Genomic DNA, 19,836 nt, shown 5'->3' on the forward strand with positions numbered 1-19,836 from the left:
GTGCTGCAGGACCAACCTCCTCCCAGACCAAACCCAGTTACTGCTCACAGCCGCCTTAGATGCGTGCTGAGCCCCGCCGCAGCTGACGGGTGAGGAGTGTCTGAATCAGCAGTCCTCTGGTACAGCGCTTGAATACCTCCCGGGCTTGACTCTCACTACCTGGTCTGGCTCTTTGTTCCAGTTTTAAGCCCCTGTGATTGTGAAGTGCCTTTCTTCATGACGTGAGTCCAACTCTGCCTCCTTAAAGCTTCTGCTCATACAGCAGCCTGCTCTGGGGCACAGTAAGTGGTGTTGAACAGGCCCTTGTTCCACCCAAGAGCCCTTCAGAGACTCTCAGATGCCTCTTTGACGGCCTGTGCCTGGGATGGGGAGCAGAGGTTGCAGGGGAACTTGAATGGCTGTAGGGTTAGAGCTGTAGGCTTGTCTGCCCCTAACTTAAGTATCCAGCAGTCAGTTGTGATGTATTTCATCAAAGTAGCTCTTCGCCTTGCTCTTCTGGGTCCCACAGTGTTCCTCCTCCTGAGTTTGGCTTCTGCAGAAGACACTGTTGCATGCCTGTGTGTTCTTGCTTGGAGGCGGCTGTGCTAAAGGTCCAGCCCTGGGGCTTAGGTGTTCCCGTTTCTTGTCCTGCCCTATGCTGGGCACAGGAAGATGCTGGAGGGTCACCAGGCCAGCTCTGTCAGTAGAACATGTGACTCTTAAAACCGGGTTTGTGAGTTCGAGCCCCATACTGGGTGTAGAGATTGCTTGTTGAAAAAGAGGGAGAGAAGATGCTGGAAAGGAAGGCCGTCCTAGTGCACGCGGCACGTGGGGGCCGCTCTGCAGAGACGTCTGCGGGTCTGAGCTGCAGCAGGGCTTTTTCAGTAGAATCTGAGCGGTTCCTGGTTAGTGGCTGCTCTGCCCGCTTCATGGGAAGTCTCTGACTGTGCAGACAGAGCTTTGAGATTTAGTTTGTCCATTTTCATTGGATTTTCACATCGAGTCCAGTTTTACTGCGGACTACTGGGGACTTGAATGTTCGCAGTGTGACTGGATGTGGGACCTGTTCATGCAGCCATCTCTGTTGTCTCAGAGGAAGGGCATGAAAAGTGGCAGCAGGTCCTGAAAAGGCCACTAGAAGACTTGGCCTTTCCTTTCCCGGGTCGCAGGCTCCCGGTTTAGCTGCAGTGGGCGAGTGGTGAGGCAGTGGAGATATGGGGGGTGTCCTGAAGAGGTGCCACTGGCGGGAATGCCACCGACACAGGGAGAAGAGCCACACTGATGGATTGAGACACTGTGGGGGGACAGACTGTGTATGAAACACACCATTAGGCTCCAAGAAAGGAAAGGAGATGTAAAAATGGGAGAAAGAACAAGAGGGTTTTGCGATTTAAAGAGGTAAATATCAATACTGTGTAAAAGTGAGGAATGCAGAAGGCCTCGTTCTCAGCGATGCCAGATAAATGAGTGTTGCTGACTTTAGTACTCTGGTTTTGTTCAGCCCCAAGATCTGTGGTACTGCGTGAGGGAGGACCCTGGGAGAGCCGGTCGCTCTGCCACCTGCCACAGCTCCCTGCACTCGGCAGGGGCTTTCCAGGGCTGTGTGCTCGGCCCCATGCGCGGCCTACAGACCAGAGCCTCGACTGGTCCTGCTTTCAGGGAGTGTACAGAGATAAGCTTGGTTTTCTCCCTCCAAGGTCTGGAGTCCCTGTGACTTAGGGGATTATTAGGGTAATGTGTCCTCTCTCCCAGCCACCCCTGTGCTCCCTGAGTGCAGACTTTGTGCTCGTGTCCCGAAGCCTCACAGAGCGCCCCCACACAGTCTGCATGCACTCCCCCTGTGGACTCAGTGAGTGAGTGTGTGGCGTGGACAAAGGCCCAGAGAGAAACAGAGGCCCAGAAGGCATTGTGGGAGTTGCAGGAAGCAGTTTGGGGCATTTTGATGGAAAGGATGGCATTTGGGACTGGGTGGATAAAAAATGGAATATAGTAGGAAAAGTTATCTCTTCACCCTTATGGCCTCCTAGATACCTTCTTTCTTTAAATTCCTCTCCACAGTTCATGACCGTGTGTCGCAAATATACTCTGGGTTTGTTATTTCTTATACCAGTCGGTGATAGAAAAATAAACCATCCTACTATTATTACTTTCTTTTAAACATCAGAATGTTGTGTTTTGTTTTTTAAGTATGCTCCATGTCCAGTGTGGAGCCTAGCTCAAGGGTTGAACTCACGACCCTGAGATCAAGACCTGAGCTGAGATCAAGAATCTGATGCTCAAACAACTGAGCTACCCAGGCGCCCGTGACATCAGAGTTCTTTTAGAAAATCTGGCCTGGGATACCCTGGTGGCTCAGTTGGTTCTGCGTCTGCCTTTGGCTGGGGTCCTGGGATTGAGCTCCCTGCTCATCAGGGAGCCCACTTCTCCTCTCCCTCTATTGCTCCCCCTGCTGTGCTCTCTCTCTCCCTCCCCTTTGTTAAATAAATAAATAAAATGGGTTTTTGTTTGTTTTTTAAAGAAAAGAAAACCTGGCCTGTCAGTTTTAGGAATACAGTGGGCATATGTTGAAAGTTTGGGGCTGGGAGGGAGTATTAACTGTTAGAGAAAATACTTTTAAAGAAATCATACATGATTTGAGCTACACACATGTCATAACGTGTACTCTGGGAATTGCTTTTCATTTATAATAATGAGGTGCTTGGTGTGTGTAATTGCGTCTAATGAACGTTAATGAGTTTGAGATCTGAATATCCTTATTAGAGAAGTTAATAATATGGAATGTGTAATTACCAAGATTTTTTTTTACACATTTAGCTTTAATTAAAATACTCTGATAAGCACGTGAGTTGTTTATGTTATAGTTGCATGAATGAATGTGAGAATATTACCGTTACATGTAATTGTCAGAATATGACAAAGCTTTGTGATAGTGCTTAATGTATCAAAGATCATGTATTATAGTATCAGTTTTATAAGCTACTGTTTATACATGGCTCTATGGTTTGGGGAAGTCGGAAAGAGGGGAAATCTTAAGAATAAGAACAAATAATAGGACATAAAACTTCTGCCTTATGTAAGTGCTCACCAAATGAGGACATTTGTATGGTTGGACAGAGGGATGGATTGAAGTTGAAGTGACCAAGGAGATGCAAATTCGGGGTCATCTCTGTTAACTTTGAAGTCCTTGGGAATCTTTATGTTGCTACAGATTTTCCTTTGGTCTTTGGGATTGGCCTCGGCAGGTGGTGGAGTACCAGCAGGGGTGCCCTGCACGCCATCGGAAGGCCGGGTAGTGGAGGCTGAGGATGGCTGCGCGATGCAGTCCCAGTGTCTGAACCTCAGTGGTACTGAGGTCACGCCTGGATAAATAATCCACGCACAGTCGCCAGACCTCGTTCCATCCATTAATTTTAGCTAGATCACTCCTTCAAGTACAGTATTTCTTGAGCAGCTTTCAGTAGCCAGACAGCTCAGCATGGGGCCTTCCTGTGGAGAAAACCATAGGAAAGGAAGATTTGGTGTTAATGCCATTGTACATAGAAGTTTCAAGGAATTGGAATTTTGTCGTTAAAAAGATCATGTCCTCAGGCACCTGGGTGGCTCAGTTGGTTAAGCAACTGCCTTCAGCTCAGGTCATTATCCTGGAGTCCCAGGATCAAGTCCCACATCAGGCCCTCTGCTTATCAGGGAGCCAGCTTCTCTCTCTGCCCCTTGCCCATTTCATGCTCGCTCTCTCACTCTCTCTCTCTCTCTCTCACATAAATAAAATCTTAAAAAAAAAAAATCATGTCCTCGATTTATAAATACGTAACAAAACTGACCACCTGGGTATCATTGCTGCCCCTTCTTTAATCCTCTGTCCTGGTGCGGTGAGGAGTGAAGGACCTCAGGGAAAGTGGCAGCCCCTTAGTTCCTGTCAGTGGTGGGAAATGACCCCACCCAAAATCAAAACACTTCCTGTTGTCACTTGTCGTCCCCTTCCCTTAAAAAGACTTCTGAGTCTCTAGATTTCATACATAATTTTCATTAATGAGCTCTGATTTTGTGATGTGTTGCTTTGGAAGATCAAAGCTTGAATTTCCTTTAGGTTTTTGCTCCTCAGGTGCTGCTGCGCAGAAGAGGTGACTAGCCCAGGTCCCCTTTCCCTGCGTAGTTCCATTCTCAGTAGCCTTGTTCGGTTGCCTCATGACATATACAGTCTGTTGATGAAATTGTACTTGCTTCTCAGGAGCTTGTCAGTCTTTAATGGGCTTCTTCCTTTCACTGACCTTTCTTGTTTGTCTGTTTGTTGTTATAGCCATCCTGGGGTCTCCAGCTAGTGGGATTCAGAACACGATTGGTTCTGTTGGCACAGGCCAGCAGAATGCCGCGTCTTTAAGTAACCCAAATCCCATAGACCCCAGCTCCATGCAGCGCGCATACGCTGCTCTCGGACTCCCTTACCTGAACCAGCCCCAGACGCAGCTGCAGCCTCAGGTTCCCGGCCAGCAACCAGCACAGCCTCAAAGTCACCAGCAGATGAGGACTCTCAACCCCCTGGGTAGGTGGAGGAGCTCCTGGGAACCTGTCTGTCCAGTGCAGCATTGGGGATGACACACCCTTCTGGAACCGAAGGCTGTTTACTACTGTTACTGTTGTTACTTTAAATTCAAATTAACAGACGTATAAATTATGATGATGCTATTTTTTTAAGCACTTGAAATATAGAACTTTCAGGAAAAGCCTTCAGTGCCCGTGCAAGGGAGATGTTATGGGTTTGAGAAAAAAGGAACCAACATGATACCACTCTGCCGCTGCTGTCTGCACCGGGTTCATACGGGGCATTTCACAAGGCTCAGAACGCAAAATGTCCCAAGCTAGAATTACGAATGTCCCACTTAGAATCCACTGATCCGGTGGAGAACTCGTAGGTGGCCCGCCAGGTCCCGGCGGGTCTTGGTCACAGGCCAGCCCGCAGCTGGAGGTGAGCAGCCCGGACAGGAGCGGCCTGACAGGAGTCTCAGCCAAGGTCTCCTGCCTCGGCCTCGTCCCTTCTGTTACCACAGCTCATCAGTAGCTAGGTTTGTTCATTCACTCACGCATCTCCACTGTTTCTGCCATCTCTGCATATTGTGTTTTTAAACACTTTGCTTTAAGTTGACACAGTGCTCTTAAAGTGAGCCAAGCAGTTATATCAGTCCAGTGAAGTCAAGATTGTTGTCCTAGTTCAGTTGTTTTCCTGATAAAGGACATATTTTAATCTTAAAAATGACTCTTAAGATTGACGAGTTAAAAACATCTCATTTATTGCTTTTTGGACAAAACTGCCCTCATGTATATCTAACTTCTGCTGGCCTTGTGACTGGGTCAGAGCCCTCAGACCTGAGTTGTAAGCTGACTCTTACTCCTGTTTGAGGGTATAATTTGGGACGAGACTGTTAACCTTTCTTAGTCTCAGCTTTTTCTTACTTTGAGTACTCTATCCCTGAAACAAAGAATACATTGTATGTTAATCTAAAATTTTTTTTTTAATTTAAAAAATTAAAATTAAAAAGTGAATACTCTGCACAGATGTTTTCACTTGCATGTGATTTCCGTGATCTTATTTTCTGAGATGAAAAGGAAAGTTGACTCAAATCTGCATGACACGTCACTTTAGTTGTTGAGGGCACGGTATTAATGAAACCGGAACAAGAGTGTGAAGCTTGCCAGTGGATCATTCTGTCAGTTTTTGCACAGCCACAGAGTCCATTTATGTTACCAGCAGCCTCCACAGAAATGCCTGTGGTTGTGGTTACAGAACGCAGTGAGGAGTCTGCAGCTCAGTGGTACCTTCAGCTCAGTTGGTGACCTTCAGAACAGGACTGCCTTGCAGAGTCCTGCCACAGTGGCTGTTAGTGACACTCATAAGAATCACTTACTTATGTGGTGACTTGTTTATGTTATCAGAACTCTGAAGTCTATGTTGTAATTTAGGAGTTGGTTGATTTCTTTCTGTCTTTAAAGGAAATAACCCAATGAACATTCCAGCAGGAGGAATAACAACGGATCAGCAGCCACCAAACTTGATTTCAGAATCAGCTCTTCCAACTTCCCTCGGGGCCACAAAGTAAGACCCGTGTTTCAGTTGGCTCCCATCTGAGTGATGGCGGGCGTGAAAGTGGGCGGGGCATCACAGGACTGTGATAGTTTCTTAAATGTGTGACCACAAAGGTAATACTGGGGGTGCTTTGTATTATTGTTGTTGTTGTTGTTATTATTATTATAACAGCTGTAGATAATACATTAAACACGGCTTCGGTTTTGTTGTTCATACATCACTGGGCTGTCCTCAGTTTTTAGAAGCCCGGTGTGATTGAAAAACCTCCTCTAAACGAAGCCCATCTGTGTCGCTTCGTTGGTGGAACGAGTGTTCTTGTTCTTCCCCAGCCCCCTGATGAATGATGGCTCGAGCCCTGCAAACATCGGGACCCTCAGCACTATACCGACAGCGGCCCCTCCTTCCAGCACCGGTGTTCGGAAAGGCTGGCACGAACATGTCACTCAGGACCTGCGGAGCCATTTAGTGCATAAACTGTACGTGCCCGCCTTGCCTTTATTCACATACGATGAATTCAGTGGCTGACGGCAGTATGACAGCTTTGTGGTGTCCCTGATGTCTGACTGGATTCCTGAGTGGTCCCTGGGTCTCAGCTGACAGTGCCCTAGCAGCTGAAGAGGGTCTCATGCTTGTTCCGGGGCCCACAGCCACTGCTGGCAGGCCTGAGAATCCCAGTTGGCGGGTGTCAGAGCATCCGTGGCCCTGCCCGGCAGGGGGCATGAATTGTCGCCCGTGTCTCAGAGGTCAAGGCTCCTAGTGTGGCCAGACCTTCTGTCCTCTGACCTTTGACATGCAGCAGGGAGTTGGGGTTAGCTCAGAAGCTTTCCCTTGTTTTGTAACTCAAGATTATAATTGTGGAGGCCCCCGAGAACTGGGGGAATTTGGCCTGGTGAATACAGAGGGCACGATCGTGCCACATACAGTATGTTCACCGACAGGAATTCAGCAGTTACCTTTCTTGAGCTACTTAAGTTAAATTGAAGGGGAAATTAGATCAGCTTAATTCCCTTAGAGTGGGTTTTTTTCCCTTCATCTTTTTAGTGAAAACTATTTATGATAAATAGTTTAAAAATTAGGAGTTAAAGGGGTGCCTGGGTAGCTCAGTCAGTCACGCGCCCAGCTCTTGATTTTGGTTCAGGTAAAGATCTCAGGGTTGAGGGATCGAGCCCATGCTCAGTGGGGAGTCTGCTTGAGGTTCTCTCCCTCTGTTCTGCCCCCTGCTCGCACGCACGTGCTCACGCGCTCTCTCAAATAAACGGGTCTTAAAAAATTAGGAGTTTGACATCATATTATTCTTGAGATGACCTAACAGTAAATAGCAAAATATTGGTGTGTTTGACATGCAGGTAAATTGACAGGTGAGTGTTGTCTACAGAAAGTGACGTTTGCATACTGGACGACAGAGATTGGGCATTTCTCTCAGCAGTATGTTGCCCCCCATAAGTAGATGGTTTCGTTTCTCTCTCTCCATGTCGTCCTGTATAAATCAGCAAGTTACTGATGGTGTCTTGACAGTCTGTTGACTGGGTGTGTTGTCCTTGCAGCGTGCAAGCCATCTTTCCAACCCCCGACCCAGCAGCCCTAAAGGATCGCCGCATGGAGAACCTCGTGGCCTACGCTAAAAAGGTGGAGGGGGACATGTATGAGTCTGCCAACAGCAGGGTAGGTTGTCGTCCGTGTTCTATCCGCATGACACACACAGTCGGAAGAATGGCATCTGTCTGGGAATGGGGAAATCCGTTAGTCAGGGAGACTCATCACCTCGAGGACACTGACCAGAGAGACATCCCAGATAAGACAGCAGATCCCACACAGCCCTCTTGGTTGACTACAAAAGTCCACTACAGTGGTGAACGAGGCATGTAAAATGGTGTTTTATCCATGGATGGACTTTGCAGTGGGCGCTGCTTCTAATGCTGGTACTGTGTTACCGGCCGTGTCTACCATCGAAGTGATTCGACTGCGGAATGAATGTTACGTGCATTGAGCACCCCTTGTCTGATAAGTCCTGTAATGTCACTAGGCATTAAACAAGTTGGGCTTTAGGTTTATTGGTTAGAAGTGCTGCTGGATACTGGGGCGCCAGGCTGGTTCAGTTAGTAGAGCATGGGACTCTTGATCTCCGGGTCATGAGTTCAAGCCCCCTGTTGGGCCTAGAGTGAAACAAAAAATAACAACAGAAGTGCTGAATACTGACCTTTGCCTATGTACTTATTGTCAAAGCTTATTAGTTTGTTAAAATATATAAAACAGATTGGGGTTTTTTTTTTTTTTTTTTATTCTTACAGCTTTGGCTGCTTAATGTTGAATGTTATTACTCTTTAGGATGAATACTATCATTTACTGGCAGAAAAAATCTACAAGATACAAAAAGAACTAGAAGAAAAACGGAGGTCGCGTTTGCACAAACAAGGCATCTTGGGTAACCAGCCCGCCCTGCCGGCTCCCGGGGCGCAGCCCCCAGGGATTCCGCAGGCACAGCCTGTGAGGCCTCCAAGTAAGGACTTCACTTTCTTCTGCCAGCCCTCAGTCTGTTGGCTTGTTTTCCCTTCCGGGTTTGGGGTGTATTTCTAAGCCTAGAGAACTGTGCTCTTGGGGAGCGCACACTTTGGAAGCTGTGTGGTAGTGGCTGCGGCCTTCCGCATCGGCCTGTGTGTGGAGAGGCCTTGGGAGGGTGCGCAGGCATCAGAATACATGGTGCCTTTGCACCCACTCCCAGGTGTAGTTTGACTTTCTGAAGGTAAAATTCCTTGTTTCCCGTATGAAGGATTATTTTAAATAAGCAGGTTTTTTCTGCCATTGCAGACGGACCCATGCCCCTGCCAGTGAACCGCGTGCAGGTGTCCCAAGGTATTGAACTGTTGTTGTGAATCATGTTTCGATTTAACATTGAACAGCCACAAAGATGATTCGTTGTTCCTCTTCCCTCTGCATTTCTCTATAGCTCCTTGTTAGCCCCCCAATGCCTTCTGCTGATGGTCGGAATTCAGTTCCACAGGCAGTGATACTCGGTGGTGTTTGGAAGTTAGAAGACCATAGGAAAGCCCCCCCAGGAGATGAGAAGTAGGGTCTAGCCTTTTCTTACCCTAATGGACAGGAGGGCACATTATTCTTAGGAACAGTCTTCTTGAAAAGCCTCGTTGGTGGGGGAAGGAAGCCTGTCCAAAGGCCGCCGAGGGGAGCACTGAGCCAGACTGAACAGGGTTTGTACTCCTCTCAGGCTGGATGTGCTGGCAGCTGGCCTGAGCCACTTTTAAAGGTTCTTGCTCAGTTTGAGATTCTAGGGTGTCTGTGGCTGGAATAGTTGTTGGAATCGGGGAGGTTGGGGGAGGGGCATTTCAAGGCTTTTACAGCTCTTGTCTCATGAGACGTGCGCGACAGGACCTGTTCACAGGTTGTGAAATGAGGGGCAACATTATCCAGGAGATTCCAAAGCACGGCCTTGCTGCTGGGTGCAAAGTGGTCCAAGAGGGGAAAAGAGGTCATTTTAAAGGTTGTGGTAGTCTTGGGGTCGTGAGCTTGAGCCGCCATTGGTTTGTAGAGATTACTTTCAAAAGGTAAATAAAACTTTAAAAAGCTGTGGTAATCTTGTATTGCGTACTAAAGAGATATGGTAGGTATACTGGTGTTGGGGAGAAACTTCAGGGATGTGTTTTGGTGGACAGACTAGGTAAGAGAGTGAAGGAAACCCAAGAAGTCGGGAAATGGAGCCTTGAGAATGTAGCTGCATGCTGCGTGAGGGACAGCGTGGGAGATGGGGGTGATCTGGGCTCCGAGGAGGCCTTTTGAGCAGGGTAGTGAAGGAGGTTCATAGCAGAGCGCTCCTGGCGCGCTCACCAGCACATCTCCAGCCACGTGACAGGGGCTCTTGGTGGTGCTATTTCTCAGCGCTGCCTTTTTCTCTTACCTTAAAATCCTCTAGGAGAGGGGGAAGCTTACAGCCTTCCTACAAAGTCCTCCTGGGCCCGTGCAGGCACTGGTATTTTTAGGGTGACATTTCTAGGTGTCCGTGAAGACAATGCTTTGGGAGATGCATGTTCTCTGAGACTTTTTCACGTCTGAGCAAGTGGTAAGGTGGCACCTGGAGGATTCTGTTAGATGGCCACTGTCAGTTCTAAGACTTGCTTGGACCAGCATTGATGTAGAGCTTTACATGTAGGTGTAGAGTTCACAGTGGGAAGTGAGGAAGTGAGGAAGAATGAGACCCCTTGGTCTGGAGACATGTAGCAGCCAGTGAGGTGTCTTTCACGGTGTGACATTCCTGTGGGCTGTGGACATCCCTGGTAAGGGAGAAGTGGCCATGAAAGGGAGACCTTGCTGGTCTGGAGTGGAGGTGGGATTGAGAATTGCTGACCCTTGGGCACTTTCTGAACACTTTACATGGTTGCAAAATTAAAACCGTATTTTGAGTCTTATATCAGTTTCTAACAATAAATTTAAACCCAGCTGAAGAGCCAGGAGGCCTGGGATTATGGGACAGGCCTTCCAGCAGAAGAGAAGGGAGCCATGTGCTCTGGCACGTGTTGGGAGGTTGGCTTAGATGGGTGCCCTGGCTTTAACCAGCACCTCCTCTGTGGAGGGTAGGAGCGCCTTCGTGGCGCTACTGTGTTCGTTGGTGGTTGACCTAACGTTCTCCCTTCTCTCCTCGTGCTGCCCTGCCCGCACCTGCCAATTCACTCTTACCACCGCCATGTCGGTGCCGTTTTTCTGTATTTGAAAAGTATTACATCACCATCTTTTCTGATTGCTTGGGGTGATTTCTATTGTGTGTCTTATGTATGTGTTCCAACTTATTTTGCTTAGAGTTTGGAGAGCTGTAGCTCTGTTTTCCTATGGGTGCTTTTTCTAATGAACCATTGTGGGTGCATTTACAGGGATGAATTCATTTACCCCAATGTCCTTGGGGAATGTACAGTTGCCACAAGCTCCCATGGGACCACGTGCAGCATCCCCCATGAACCACTCTGTCTCGATGAACAGCATGGGCTCCGTTCCAGGGGTAAGCGCTTCTGTTTGCCTCAGCTGTGCTGAGAAGGCCTTGCTCGAATAAGGAAAATTCTCTATGCGTGAAATTGTAGATCAAGAATCTTATGGTGGTGGTTTCTCTGGATTTGGTTATGCTTTATTTACCTCATCTCTCTCTTTTTTTTTTTTTTTAAAGTCTTCATGGCTACAAATGAGAATTACGTGACCATTGTTTATATTTATTGGGATGATAAATTCATAGGGACTTGTGGCGTCTGCCTGGCTCTGGTCATGATTCCAGGGTCCTGGGATAGAGCCCCGTGTCGTGCTCCCTGCTCAGCAGGAAGCCTGCACCTCCCTCTCCCACTCTCCCTGTTTGTGTTCCTTCTCCCCCTATCTCTCTCTGTCAAATAAATAAATAAAATCTTTGAAAACAAAACAAAAGACAAATTCTGAGATTGGAGTGTGCAATCTCAGATGAGTCGCTGAGAGATGCTTGACAGCGTTCCTCATCTCCTGGTGCTTCCTCTCCTAAGGCTGCTTTCTTAACATGTCAGAGAAGTTGTGAAAGTTGTATTTTGAACTTTAAAGTATAGCATGCTATTGATTTCTATTCAGAAATGAATTTGAAATGGGCTTCTTGGAGAAGTTGCATGAGAAAGCACGCAAAGTGCTTGGGGGCTAGAAAGGCTTAGTGAGAGGCTTTCTCCCCATGGGGAAGGGAGGATTCGGAGTTCCTCTCTCCTAGATTATCTTGAAGACTCCGGCCCTCCCCTCTGATCTCTGGATGCTGCTTGTGTTGTAGATGGCCATCTCTCCTTCCCGGATGCCTCAGCCTCCCAACATGATGGGCGCTCACGCCAACAACATTATGGCCCAGGCTCCTGCGCAGAACCAGTTCCTGCCGCAGAACCAGTTCCAGTCCTCCAGTGGGGCGATGAGTGTGAACAGTGTGGGCATGGGGCAGCCGGCGGCCCAGACAGGCGTGCCACAGGTACCATGCACCCGGGACAGGGCCCAGCTTCCTCCTGACTCAAGGGTGTCTCGTTTTATGGAGATGAGAATTCCAGAATACACATTTCATTATTATGTATGAGCATCTCTTGACTTTTTACCCCCATTTTGTTGTGTTATTTTTATCTTCTTTAGAATTACTTTTATTATGTCTGGGGAGACTTCGAACCAAATTGGAATGGATTGTGGTTTTTTGGTTCATGAGCTTTGTGTTTGGTTTTGGGTTTTTTAATTGTCATCTTCTTGGTTTTTAATTGTTTTAAATTCACATGTGATCCTGAGAGACCTTGAGTTTTAGAGTGAGGACAGGCCCCACGCACTCGGCCAGCACCTTGGTTGGTGTGTACTGTTGCCTGTCTCTCTGGGCATCATCCTGGGTGAGGTCGGCTGACTGGGTCAGTTGAGGAGTTCTCTTCTTGTCAAGTGTCTTTTTAATTACTCTTTTTAAAGTTGAAGAGAACCGTCTTCCATTCATTTTAGTGCCTTTTTCACCCTTTGGAGAATTGTTCGTTGTCGTGCATGGAACTGCTGCCGTGTACACATGTACATGTGTTTGGAATAGGCCAGGTCTTACCTGGAAGACAGTACTCCTGTCTTCAGTTTTTACATGCAGTAATGTTGAAAAAAGGTTATTGACTACACCAGATTTACTCATTAAGTATTATTAATTCTTCATTTCTGTAACATCCCATTGTTCTGGAACAGCAAACTTGTTCCTGTAAAATTTTTTGACTTTAGGGGCCGCGGTCTTTAACTCCTCCATTCCTTGTTTGGAGCGACCGAGGTTGGACCATTCACACATGGGCGGGTGGGCGTGGCTGTGCTCTGGCAACACTTCTCCCAGGAGCAGGCAGCTCACTGGAGTGGGCTGTGGGCATTAGTTCGCAGACCCCTGCTCCAGAGCAGTGACTTGGAATCACTTTTTTAAAAAGTCAGCATGTAATTGCAAAGTGTGTCCCCATTTGGGAATCACTTTGCTGAAACATTTTTTAGTGTTTTAGTAACTCCTTTCTTGAAAAAAAAAAAAGAGAGAAATCCCTTTTTCAGTGTTCTAAGCTGTGGGTAGCTGTTTTGGATCATGAAGCTCGTAGGCTGAGTGGGTCTATGTTAGTTTAAGCCAGACGTTTCAACAGTTCTGCAAATCACAGGATGAGAAACATTCCGTAGCAATAACTTTACTGGAAAACGCATGTTATTATGTGTACAGCAGGGTGAATTTTTACAAACAGCACATTGCCTTGAAACCAGCAGACCTCATCAAGAGACCATGATTAGATATTCATGCGTTTAATTCTTCAGGTCTGTTGCCATGTTTTCACATGAGGAAATAATTCTAACCTCCTCTGCTCCCTCTGCTAGGGACAGGTGCCTGGTGCTGCTCTTCCTAACCCTCTGAACATGCTTGGGCCCCAAGCCAGCCAACTGCCCTGCCCGCCAGTGACACAGTCACCGTTGCACCAGACACCACCGCCTGCTTCCACGGCTGCTGGCTTGCCATCTCTCCAGCACCCGACGGCGCCTGGGATGACTCCTCCCCAGCCAGCAGCTCCCACCCAGCCATCAACTCCCGTGTCGTCTTCCGGGCAGACTCCCACCCCGACTCCTGGCTCTGTGCCCAGTGCTAGCCAAACCCAGAGCACCCCTACGGTCCAGGCAGCAGCCCAGGCGCAGGTGACCCCACAGCCTCAGACCCCAGTCCAGCCCCCGTCTGTGGCCACCCCTCAGTCATCACAGCAGCAGCCAACACCTGTGCACGCCCAGCCTCCTGGCACGCCGGTGAGCCCCATAGTCTGTCTTTGGGCTGAGACTCCTAACCGAGAACTTCTCCTGTAAAAAATCCTGTCACAGGGTTGTTTTAGTGTCTTGTGCAGTCCCAGGGAGTATCTGTCCCCTGGGCAAACCATATGAGCTGTGTTTTGTTTCCGACATTGCCTCCGAAGGCCATGTTTGTGTTTGGCAGGATGTGAGTTAAAGATTATCTTCTCTGATTAAATGGATTTTCAGAAATCAGTTATATAGAAATCACACGTGGGTCCCCTGTACGTAGGAGCCATGTGTTCCCTATTATCTATCCTAAGTGGGTGTCTTCTGAGTCGTAATAGTTTTTCTCTTAACATCCCGAGGATGTGGCAAACCCAAGTCGCGTTCCTAACTGTATGTGCTTTGACTTTGCCTGTCAGCCATGTTTTCAGACCTGGAGCCTGTTCTTCTCAGGACAGAATGGCAGACCCAGGTTAGCGCTTCCTGTGGCTCATGTCTGCCCAGTCCTCCGTGGACCTGCTTGCTGGCAGGGCCCAGCTTTAGGCTGCCCACTCGCCACCCCACATACCCTGCACACCCCTGCCCCATTTACCACTGAAATCTTCATGTCTGTTTTCATAATAGTTTGACTTAGAAACCACCCTTCCCCCTGAAATACGTTAGCCTTATTCTTAGGGACTGAGGATATTTATTTATAAAAATACCAAAATAGATCTTAACAGTACCCCCAGGATAACATTCCTCTATGTATTTTTTCATAGGGAGTGTGTTTATTATTTAATCCTTATTTTATATTTCTTATTTTTAAATAAGTTTCCTTTGTAATTTTATATTCCCTTTGTTTACCTAAATTAGAACTCTATGAGGCAGGGGTGCCTGGGTGGCTCAGTCTGTTGAGCATCTGACTTTGGTTTCGGCTTGTGTCTTGATCTCAGGGTTGTGGGATCGACCCTCGTGTCTGGCTCTGAACTTGGGACAGAGTGTGCTTATCCTTTTCCCTCCCCCTTTTGCCCCCCTCCTCAACTCAATGAATCCACTGGGTACTCTGTTTCTCTCTAAAATGGGTAAATAAAATCTTAAAAAACAACAACAACAACAAACAAACAAAAAGCAACAATGAGTGAGACTTTGAAAATTGAGAATTCTTGTGGTGGTTCCCTAGTTTGATGTTTGCGTACTCCTCCCCCCACCACCACCGGCACCGGCACCGGCCCTGAGTGTGGAGCGGGCTGATGACACGTTCTCAGTCCCTGTAGGCACTACATCCCCCTTCTTACATGTGCACTTCAGGATCTGCAGTTTAGACTTTTACGATAAACTTTAATGGCCTTATTAGAAGGAATTAATTTTTAAAATCGGTTCTGTGACTTAGATAGAAACTTCCAGAAGATAATTTTATATCAGAAAATAGAAAGTCCGGCTCCTCTCCCTCTGCATTCTTTGTCGGCAGGTCTTTGTGTTTCTGTGCGATGTTGACCTCCTCTGGGACCCTGTTTGAGATCCTGTTCTTAGCTACCTCAGAGAGGGCTGTCTGTTACGGTAGTGTTGAGCCGTGTCACCCTGAAACTGTATGCTGGGTGCCCTGTGGAGTTTGGCAGCATTTCTTTCGTCTTGTTAACAGAAGTAAATAATTCTGGTTTCTCCACAGCTTTCCCAGGCTGCAGCCAGCATCGATAACAGGGTCCCCACTCCTTCCTCGGTGGCCAGCGCGGAAACCAGCTCCCAGCAGCCAGGACCCGATATACCAATGCTGGAAGTGAAGGCAGAGGTCAAGACCGAGGACACTGAGCCTGATGCCAGTGAATCCAAGGGAGAGCTGGGCTCTGCGGTAGGTGCCGTCCCGGGGCGTGAGCAGGTGTGTGGCCCGCGCAGGGGTCACCTGAAGTGTCCTAAGGGGAAACACCACGGCTTCTCCGTGGGTAACGCTGCTTTGTGCTTTAATATCCATTTGATGGTGGGTTCAGAGAGGATATAGGGTGAAAATAGGGTGGTTATTTTTAGGTATTAGGTATGGGTTTTCCTTTATTTTGCCAGAAATAAGAGTACTTGTTTATATTTTAAATGAATCATCCAGAAACTTTTCACTGCCGTTCTTCCTAAGTCATTGTGCAGTTAGACCGCACAACCGCACAAGGGTATGCTCATTCACTGATGAACCTGTGGCAAGAGTTGAAACCTGGATGCGGCTCCACAGACATGTGGTGTTTGGCCCACACAATATTTTTAAAAACGAGGAATTACAAATGAAACTCTGAATTTCTGGCTTTTCTTTGAAAATGAGAAGCTCTGTAAGCACTCTGCTTGCATTCCTGTGGCAGCATTCTGGGTGGGAGCTTTGGCTGGGGCCGGGGCTCTCCAGTTCGCCCGAGTCCCCACTCCTCCTTGCTGCTTCACATACCTCCTTTACCTTGTTTACTTCAGCTGCCTGTCCCTCTGAGCAATGTGGTTTTTCCCTAATTTTCGGGGAGGTTCTTGTTTGAAACTTTGCATACATATACGCGAAACTGCTGAGCAGGCAGTGAGATGTACATATGCAGGGCCTTCAAGCACCGTAGCAGGTGCGATCTGTAGATTAGGACTCTGACTGCAGTGGCACTGTGTTCAGGCAAGTCAGCCGGCCCCGGATGCCTCGTTCCTCCCTCGGGGAGAGGAAGGGGTGGACGGTGTGATGAGCCCAGCAGGTTGTAGGGAGACCTCCAGCGAGGCTGAGTTAGAGTAGAGATCTTTGATGGTCATACATCGATGTCTGTAATTCTGTTTTTCTCAAGATGATGGAGGAGGATCTACAAGGATCTTCTCAAGTTAAAGAAGAAACAGACACAACAGAACAGAAATCAGAACCCATGGAAGTGGACGAGAAGAAACCGGAAGTCAAAGTAGAAGCTAAAGAGGAAGAAGAGAACAACGCTAATGGGGCTGCCTCTCAGTCAACGTCTCCTTCACAGCCACGCAAAAAAAGTAGGTCGTCTTCCCTTAAACTTTCCAGGTGTGCTGCTTTTCTACCGTGTTGTGATTGCACACTGCACGCTAAAGGCTAAAGCTTTTATCTTTCCTGCCTGCCATTCCCCAAGTTTTACCTCTTGAGAAATGATTGCAGTGAGCTAGACTCCGGCCCAAGGGCTTGCAGGGTTGACAGCGGGAATGAGAAATGAGCCACGGCTCTGAGGGGCAGCCCAGGAGCATGTCTCTCCTCTGCGCTGTCGTTGGCTATGGGGCCAGCGTAGAGGTTGCATCTGAGTCCTTGTGCTGCCGAGGAGCTTGGGCTTTCTGTGCTCGCCATGCCTGCGCGGTGTTCGAAATGGGAGCCTGTGTGCCCACGGGGAGTGGCTGGGCGGTAGGCCCCAGCAGCCTCGTGCGGGGGGTGGGCCACAGGTAAGTGAAGGGGCTCCCTTACAGGGGGGTTGGAGGGGAACCCATTAGAGGGCCAACGTAAGGAGGTTGACCAGGTGTCAGAACATTGTTAGGTGACCCTTGCAAATCGGGAATGTGGCTCAGGAAGTTAAGGGCTGCTTGTGGCACATTTGGGAAAGCCAGCAGAGAACTGTGAGTGGCTGATACTGTATAGTTTTGCCACTGGGAGGGAAAACCTACAGAAGCTTTCAAGTTTTTGGTCTCAGACCTGTTTATCCTGTTTATGCTCCTAAAAATTAAGGACCGCAGAGTTTTTGTTTGTGTGGATTATCTGTCAGTACTGACTATAGTAGAAATTTTTAGGACAGTCATTTAATCTGTTACATGGCATCCATGAACCACACATTTTTATGAAAAGTAAGTTCCCCACAACCAACATATTTAGAGTAGTGACGGGTTTTTGTTTTTGTTTTTGCAATTTTACATCTTGGAGATTACGGCAAATGTGGCTAAATTCTCCTGCTGCCCCTGCTTTCTCTCTGGTGCCCCGTTGTTTGGTTCATGTCCCTGAAGACAGCCCTGCCCCAGCAGATAGGTGGCTGATAAAAGAAAGAGTAAGAGCCTTTTCAGATAATTATAGGTGTTCTTTTTTAATACTACACCAAAACTCAATAAGTACAAGCTTCCTGAAGGTTAGTTTCTGTGTGAAGTCTGGATGCATAGCTCTGAGCTTTTCGTGCCCGGTGACATGAGAGCCCATTCATCTGTTTTGTGCTGTGAATGAGTCTTTTGCCCTTGGGTGATTTTTTTTTTTTTTTTTTTTTTTTTTTAATAACATAATCCTTTGGTCATCTTGGAGTTTGGCTCATGAGCTACACAGATTTTCCAGATGTCACCACACTTCACTGTACAATATTTTTAAAAACCACACTGATTAATATCACTGTGAATCTCCTCAAGAAAGTCTTGGAAATTTGGGGAAGCGGTCAAACTCATGCAACAGATTCAAGTTCTCCAATTCCAATTTTTTATAATTTTTTTTTTAAGATTTTATTTATTTATTTGACAGAGACCACAAGTAGGCAGAGAGGCAGGCAGAGAGAGAGGAGGAAGCAGGCTCTCCTGAGGAGCAGAGAGCCTGATGCGGGGCTCAATCCCAGGACCCTGAGATCACGACCTGAGCCGAAAGCAGAGGCTTCAACCCCCTGAGCCACCCAGGCGCCCCTCCAAATTCAAATTTTATTATAAGTCCAAACTTTATCACTGGCAACAAATACTGTCACTTGTCCTTGGTGTAACTGGCCCACTGTGTTGCTTCTTGGGGAAATGTCTGCCGTGTGCCCGGATCTGAAGAACCGCAGCTGGTCTGACCGGCCTGCCCAGTCTCGCGTGCTTGTGCAGGAAGGCAGCCGTGTCCGCTCACTGTGCACGCTCGAGCTCTTCCTCGCAGGATCACCAGTGCACGCAGCAGGGCTGCCCGGTGCCAGCTTCCCATGTGATCATGCAATATCCAGACACATAGCCAGGGTTTGAGAGCACGGTGACAGCTAAGGTGGCCTTGGTGCCGCTGCCCATGTTGTGCTGCAGTGCGAGTGACTTTCTTCGTGGTTCCTTTGGCCATTGGTGCCAACGTCATCCCCGTGCACCAGGCGAATGATGGCCTAGTGTTATCATGAAAGTCGTTTTATGTTATGGAAGTAAACTTCATTGATGGCACAGACCCAAGAAAGAGCCTGGAGCAGTGCTAGGACTTGGTGTGAGGACAGGAATGTCACCTGTCTGTGTTCTCTGTGGTTGTCCCCAGCCGCGTGTAGCTCCTGAGCCCTTGAAATAGGGTAAGGGTGAGTGTGACTGAGGATGTGATTTTACATCAGGCCGCTGCCTAAAGATGGGTTAGGAGCTGCTTTTTCCTCAGCATAGGGGTTTTCAGCAAACGTGTAGTGCGTAACGAGCGACTGACCACGGTGAGCTGCATGGGAGATGGCTGCTGGGAGAAAGTGCGCCTGCAGCAGGCTTGGCTCGCGCTCCGGGAGGAGCCAGCTCGCTCCCCTCAGGCTCCGTGCTCCAGGAGGCCTCTAGGGCAGCTCCTCTGTTCGGTGGTGTGAAGGCAGACAGTATGTGAGCAAAGGTGCATAACTGCCTCCTGACAAACCTTGATTTTTGGAGACTAACATGTCATTTCATGTATCATGAAATATTCTTTTTTTCCCAACCATGAAGCACCACAGAAACCAATCTTAGCTCACAAGCTATGCAGAGGCAGGTGGCTGGCCAGCTTGGGCCAGTGGGTCCAAGTTTGCTGACCCTGATAAAGAAAAAAGAAAAAGCTATTGATCAAAGAGTTATTTTCTCAGAAAGAGTTATTCAAAGAAAATGCTATTCCATTAGTGTAGAAACAGAATAGAAGAAAAGGTGCTTGCTGAAGGCAGGATGTGTATGTGTTTTGTGAGGCTCCCGCGGGGCCCATCTGCTCACCGGCCCCCAGTGGTCCCAGCTCCAAAGTGGGATGCAGGGAACACAAGGGCCACACGCTGACCTGCCTCTCTCCTTCATAGGCTCTACACGTTTTCCCCGGCCAGTAAAGCTGCTTGGGTTTTATATGAATGTGTCGTCTCGAATGTATTTGGCTGGCAGCCTGTGTTTATCCTTGTACTGGGGGAAAAAAGTTTAGTGGGAAATGGAGTGGC

At 48.0% G+C, this 19,836-nt stretch overlaps 1 protein-coding gene across 3 annotated transcripts in view; it reads left to right on the forward strand.

Moving 5' to 3' along the window:
• CREBBP (CREB binding lysine acetyltransferase) overlaps positions 1-19,836 on the forward strand; it is a 124,737-nt gene that overhangs the window by 77,609 nt on the left and 27,292 nt on the right. For 2 of the 3 annotated variants that reach the window (XM_082713196.1, XM_082713195.1), the window contains 11 exons: positions 4,277-4,519; positions 5,965-6,067; positions 6,388-6,534; positions 7,603-7,720; positions 8,384-8,555; positions 8,864-8,908; positions 10,933-11,057; positions 11,829-12,017; positions 13,397-13,813; positions 15,447-15,626; positions 16,567-16,756. In XM_082713196.1, coding sequence (XP_082569322.1) covers positions 4,277-4,519; positions 5,965-6,067; positions 6,388-6,534; positions 7,603-7,720; positions 8,384-8,555; positions 8,864-8,908; positions 10,933-11,057; positions 11,829-12,017; positions 13,397-13,813; positions 15,447-15,626; positions 16,567-16,756 — 1,929 coding nt within the window. The remainder of the gene's footprint in view (positions 1-4,276; positions 4,520-5,964; positions 6,068-6,387; positions 6,535-7,602; positions 7,721-8,383; positions 8,556-8,863; positions 8,909-10,932; positions 11,058-11,828; positions 12,018-13,396; positions 13,814-15,446; positions 15,627-16,566; positions 16,757-19,836) is intronic. The other variant, XM_082713194.1, reaches the window with a different exon arrangement.

Source organism: Mustela nivalis (assembly GCF_964662115.1).
Source record: "Mustela nivalis genome assembly, chromosome: 19".
In the NCBI taxonomy this organism is placed as follows: domain Eukaryota; kingdom Metazoa; phylum Chordata; class Mammalia; order Carnivora; family Mustelidae; genus Mustela; species Mustela nivalis.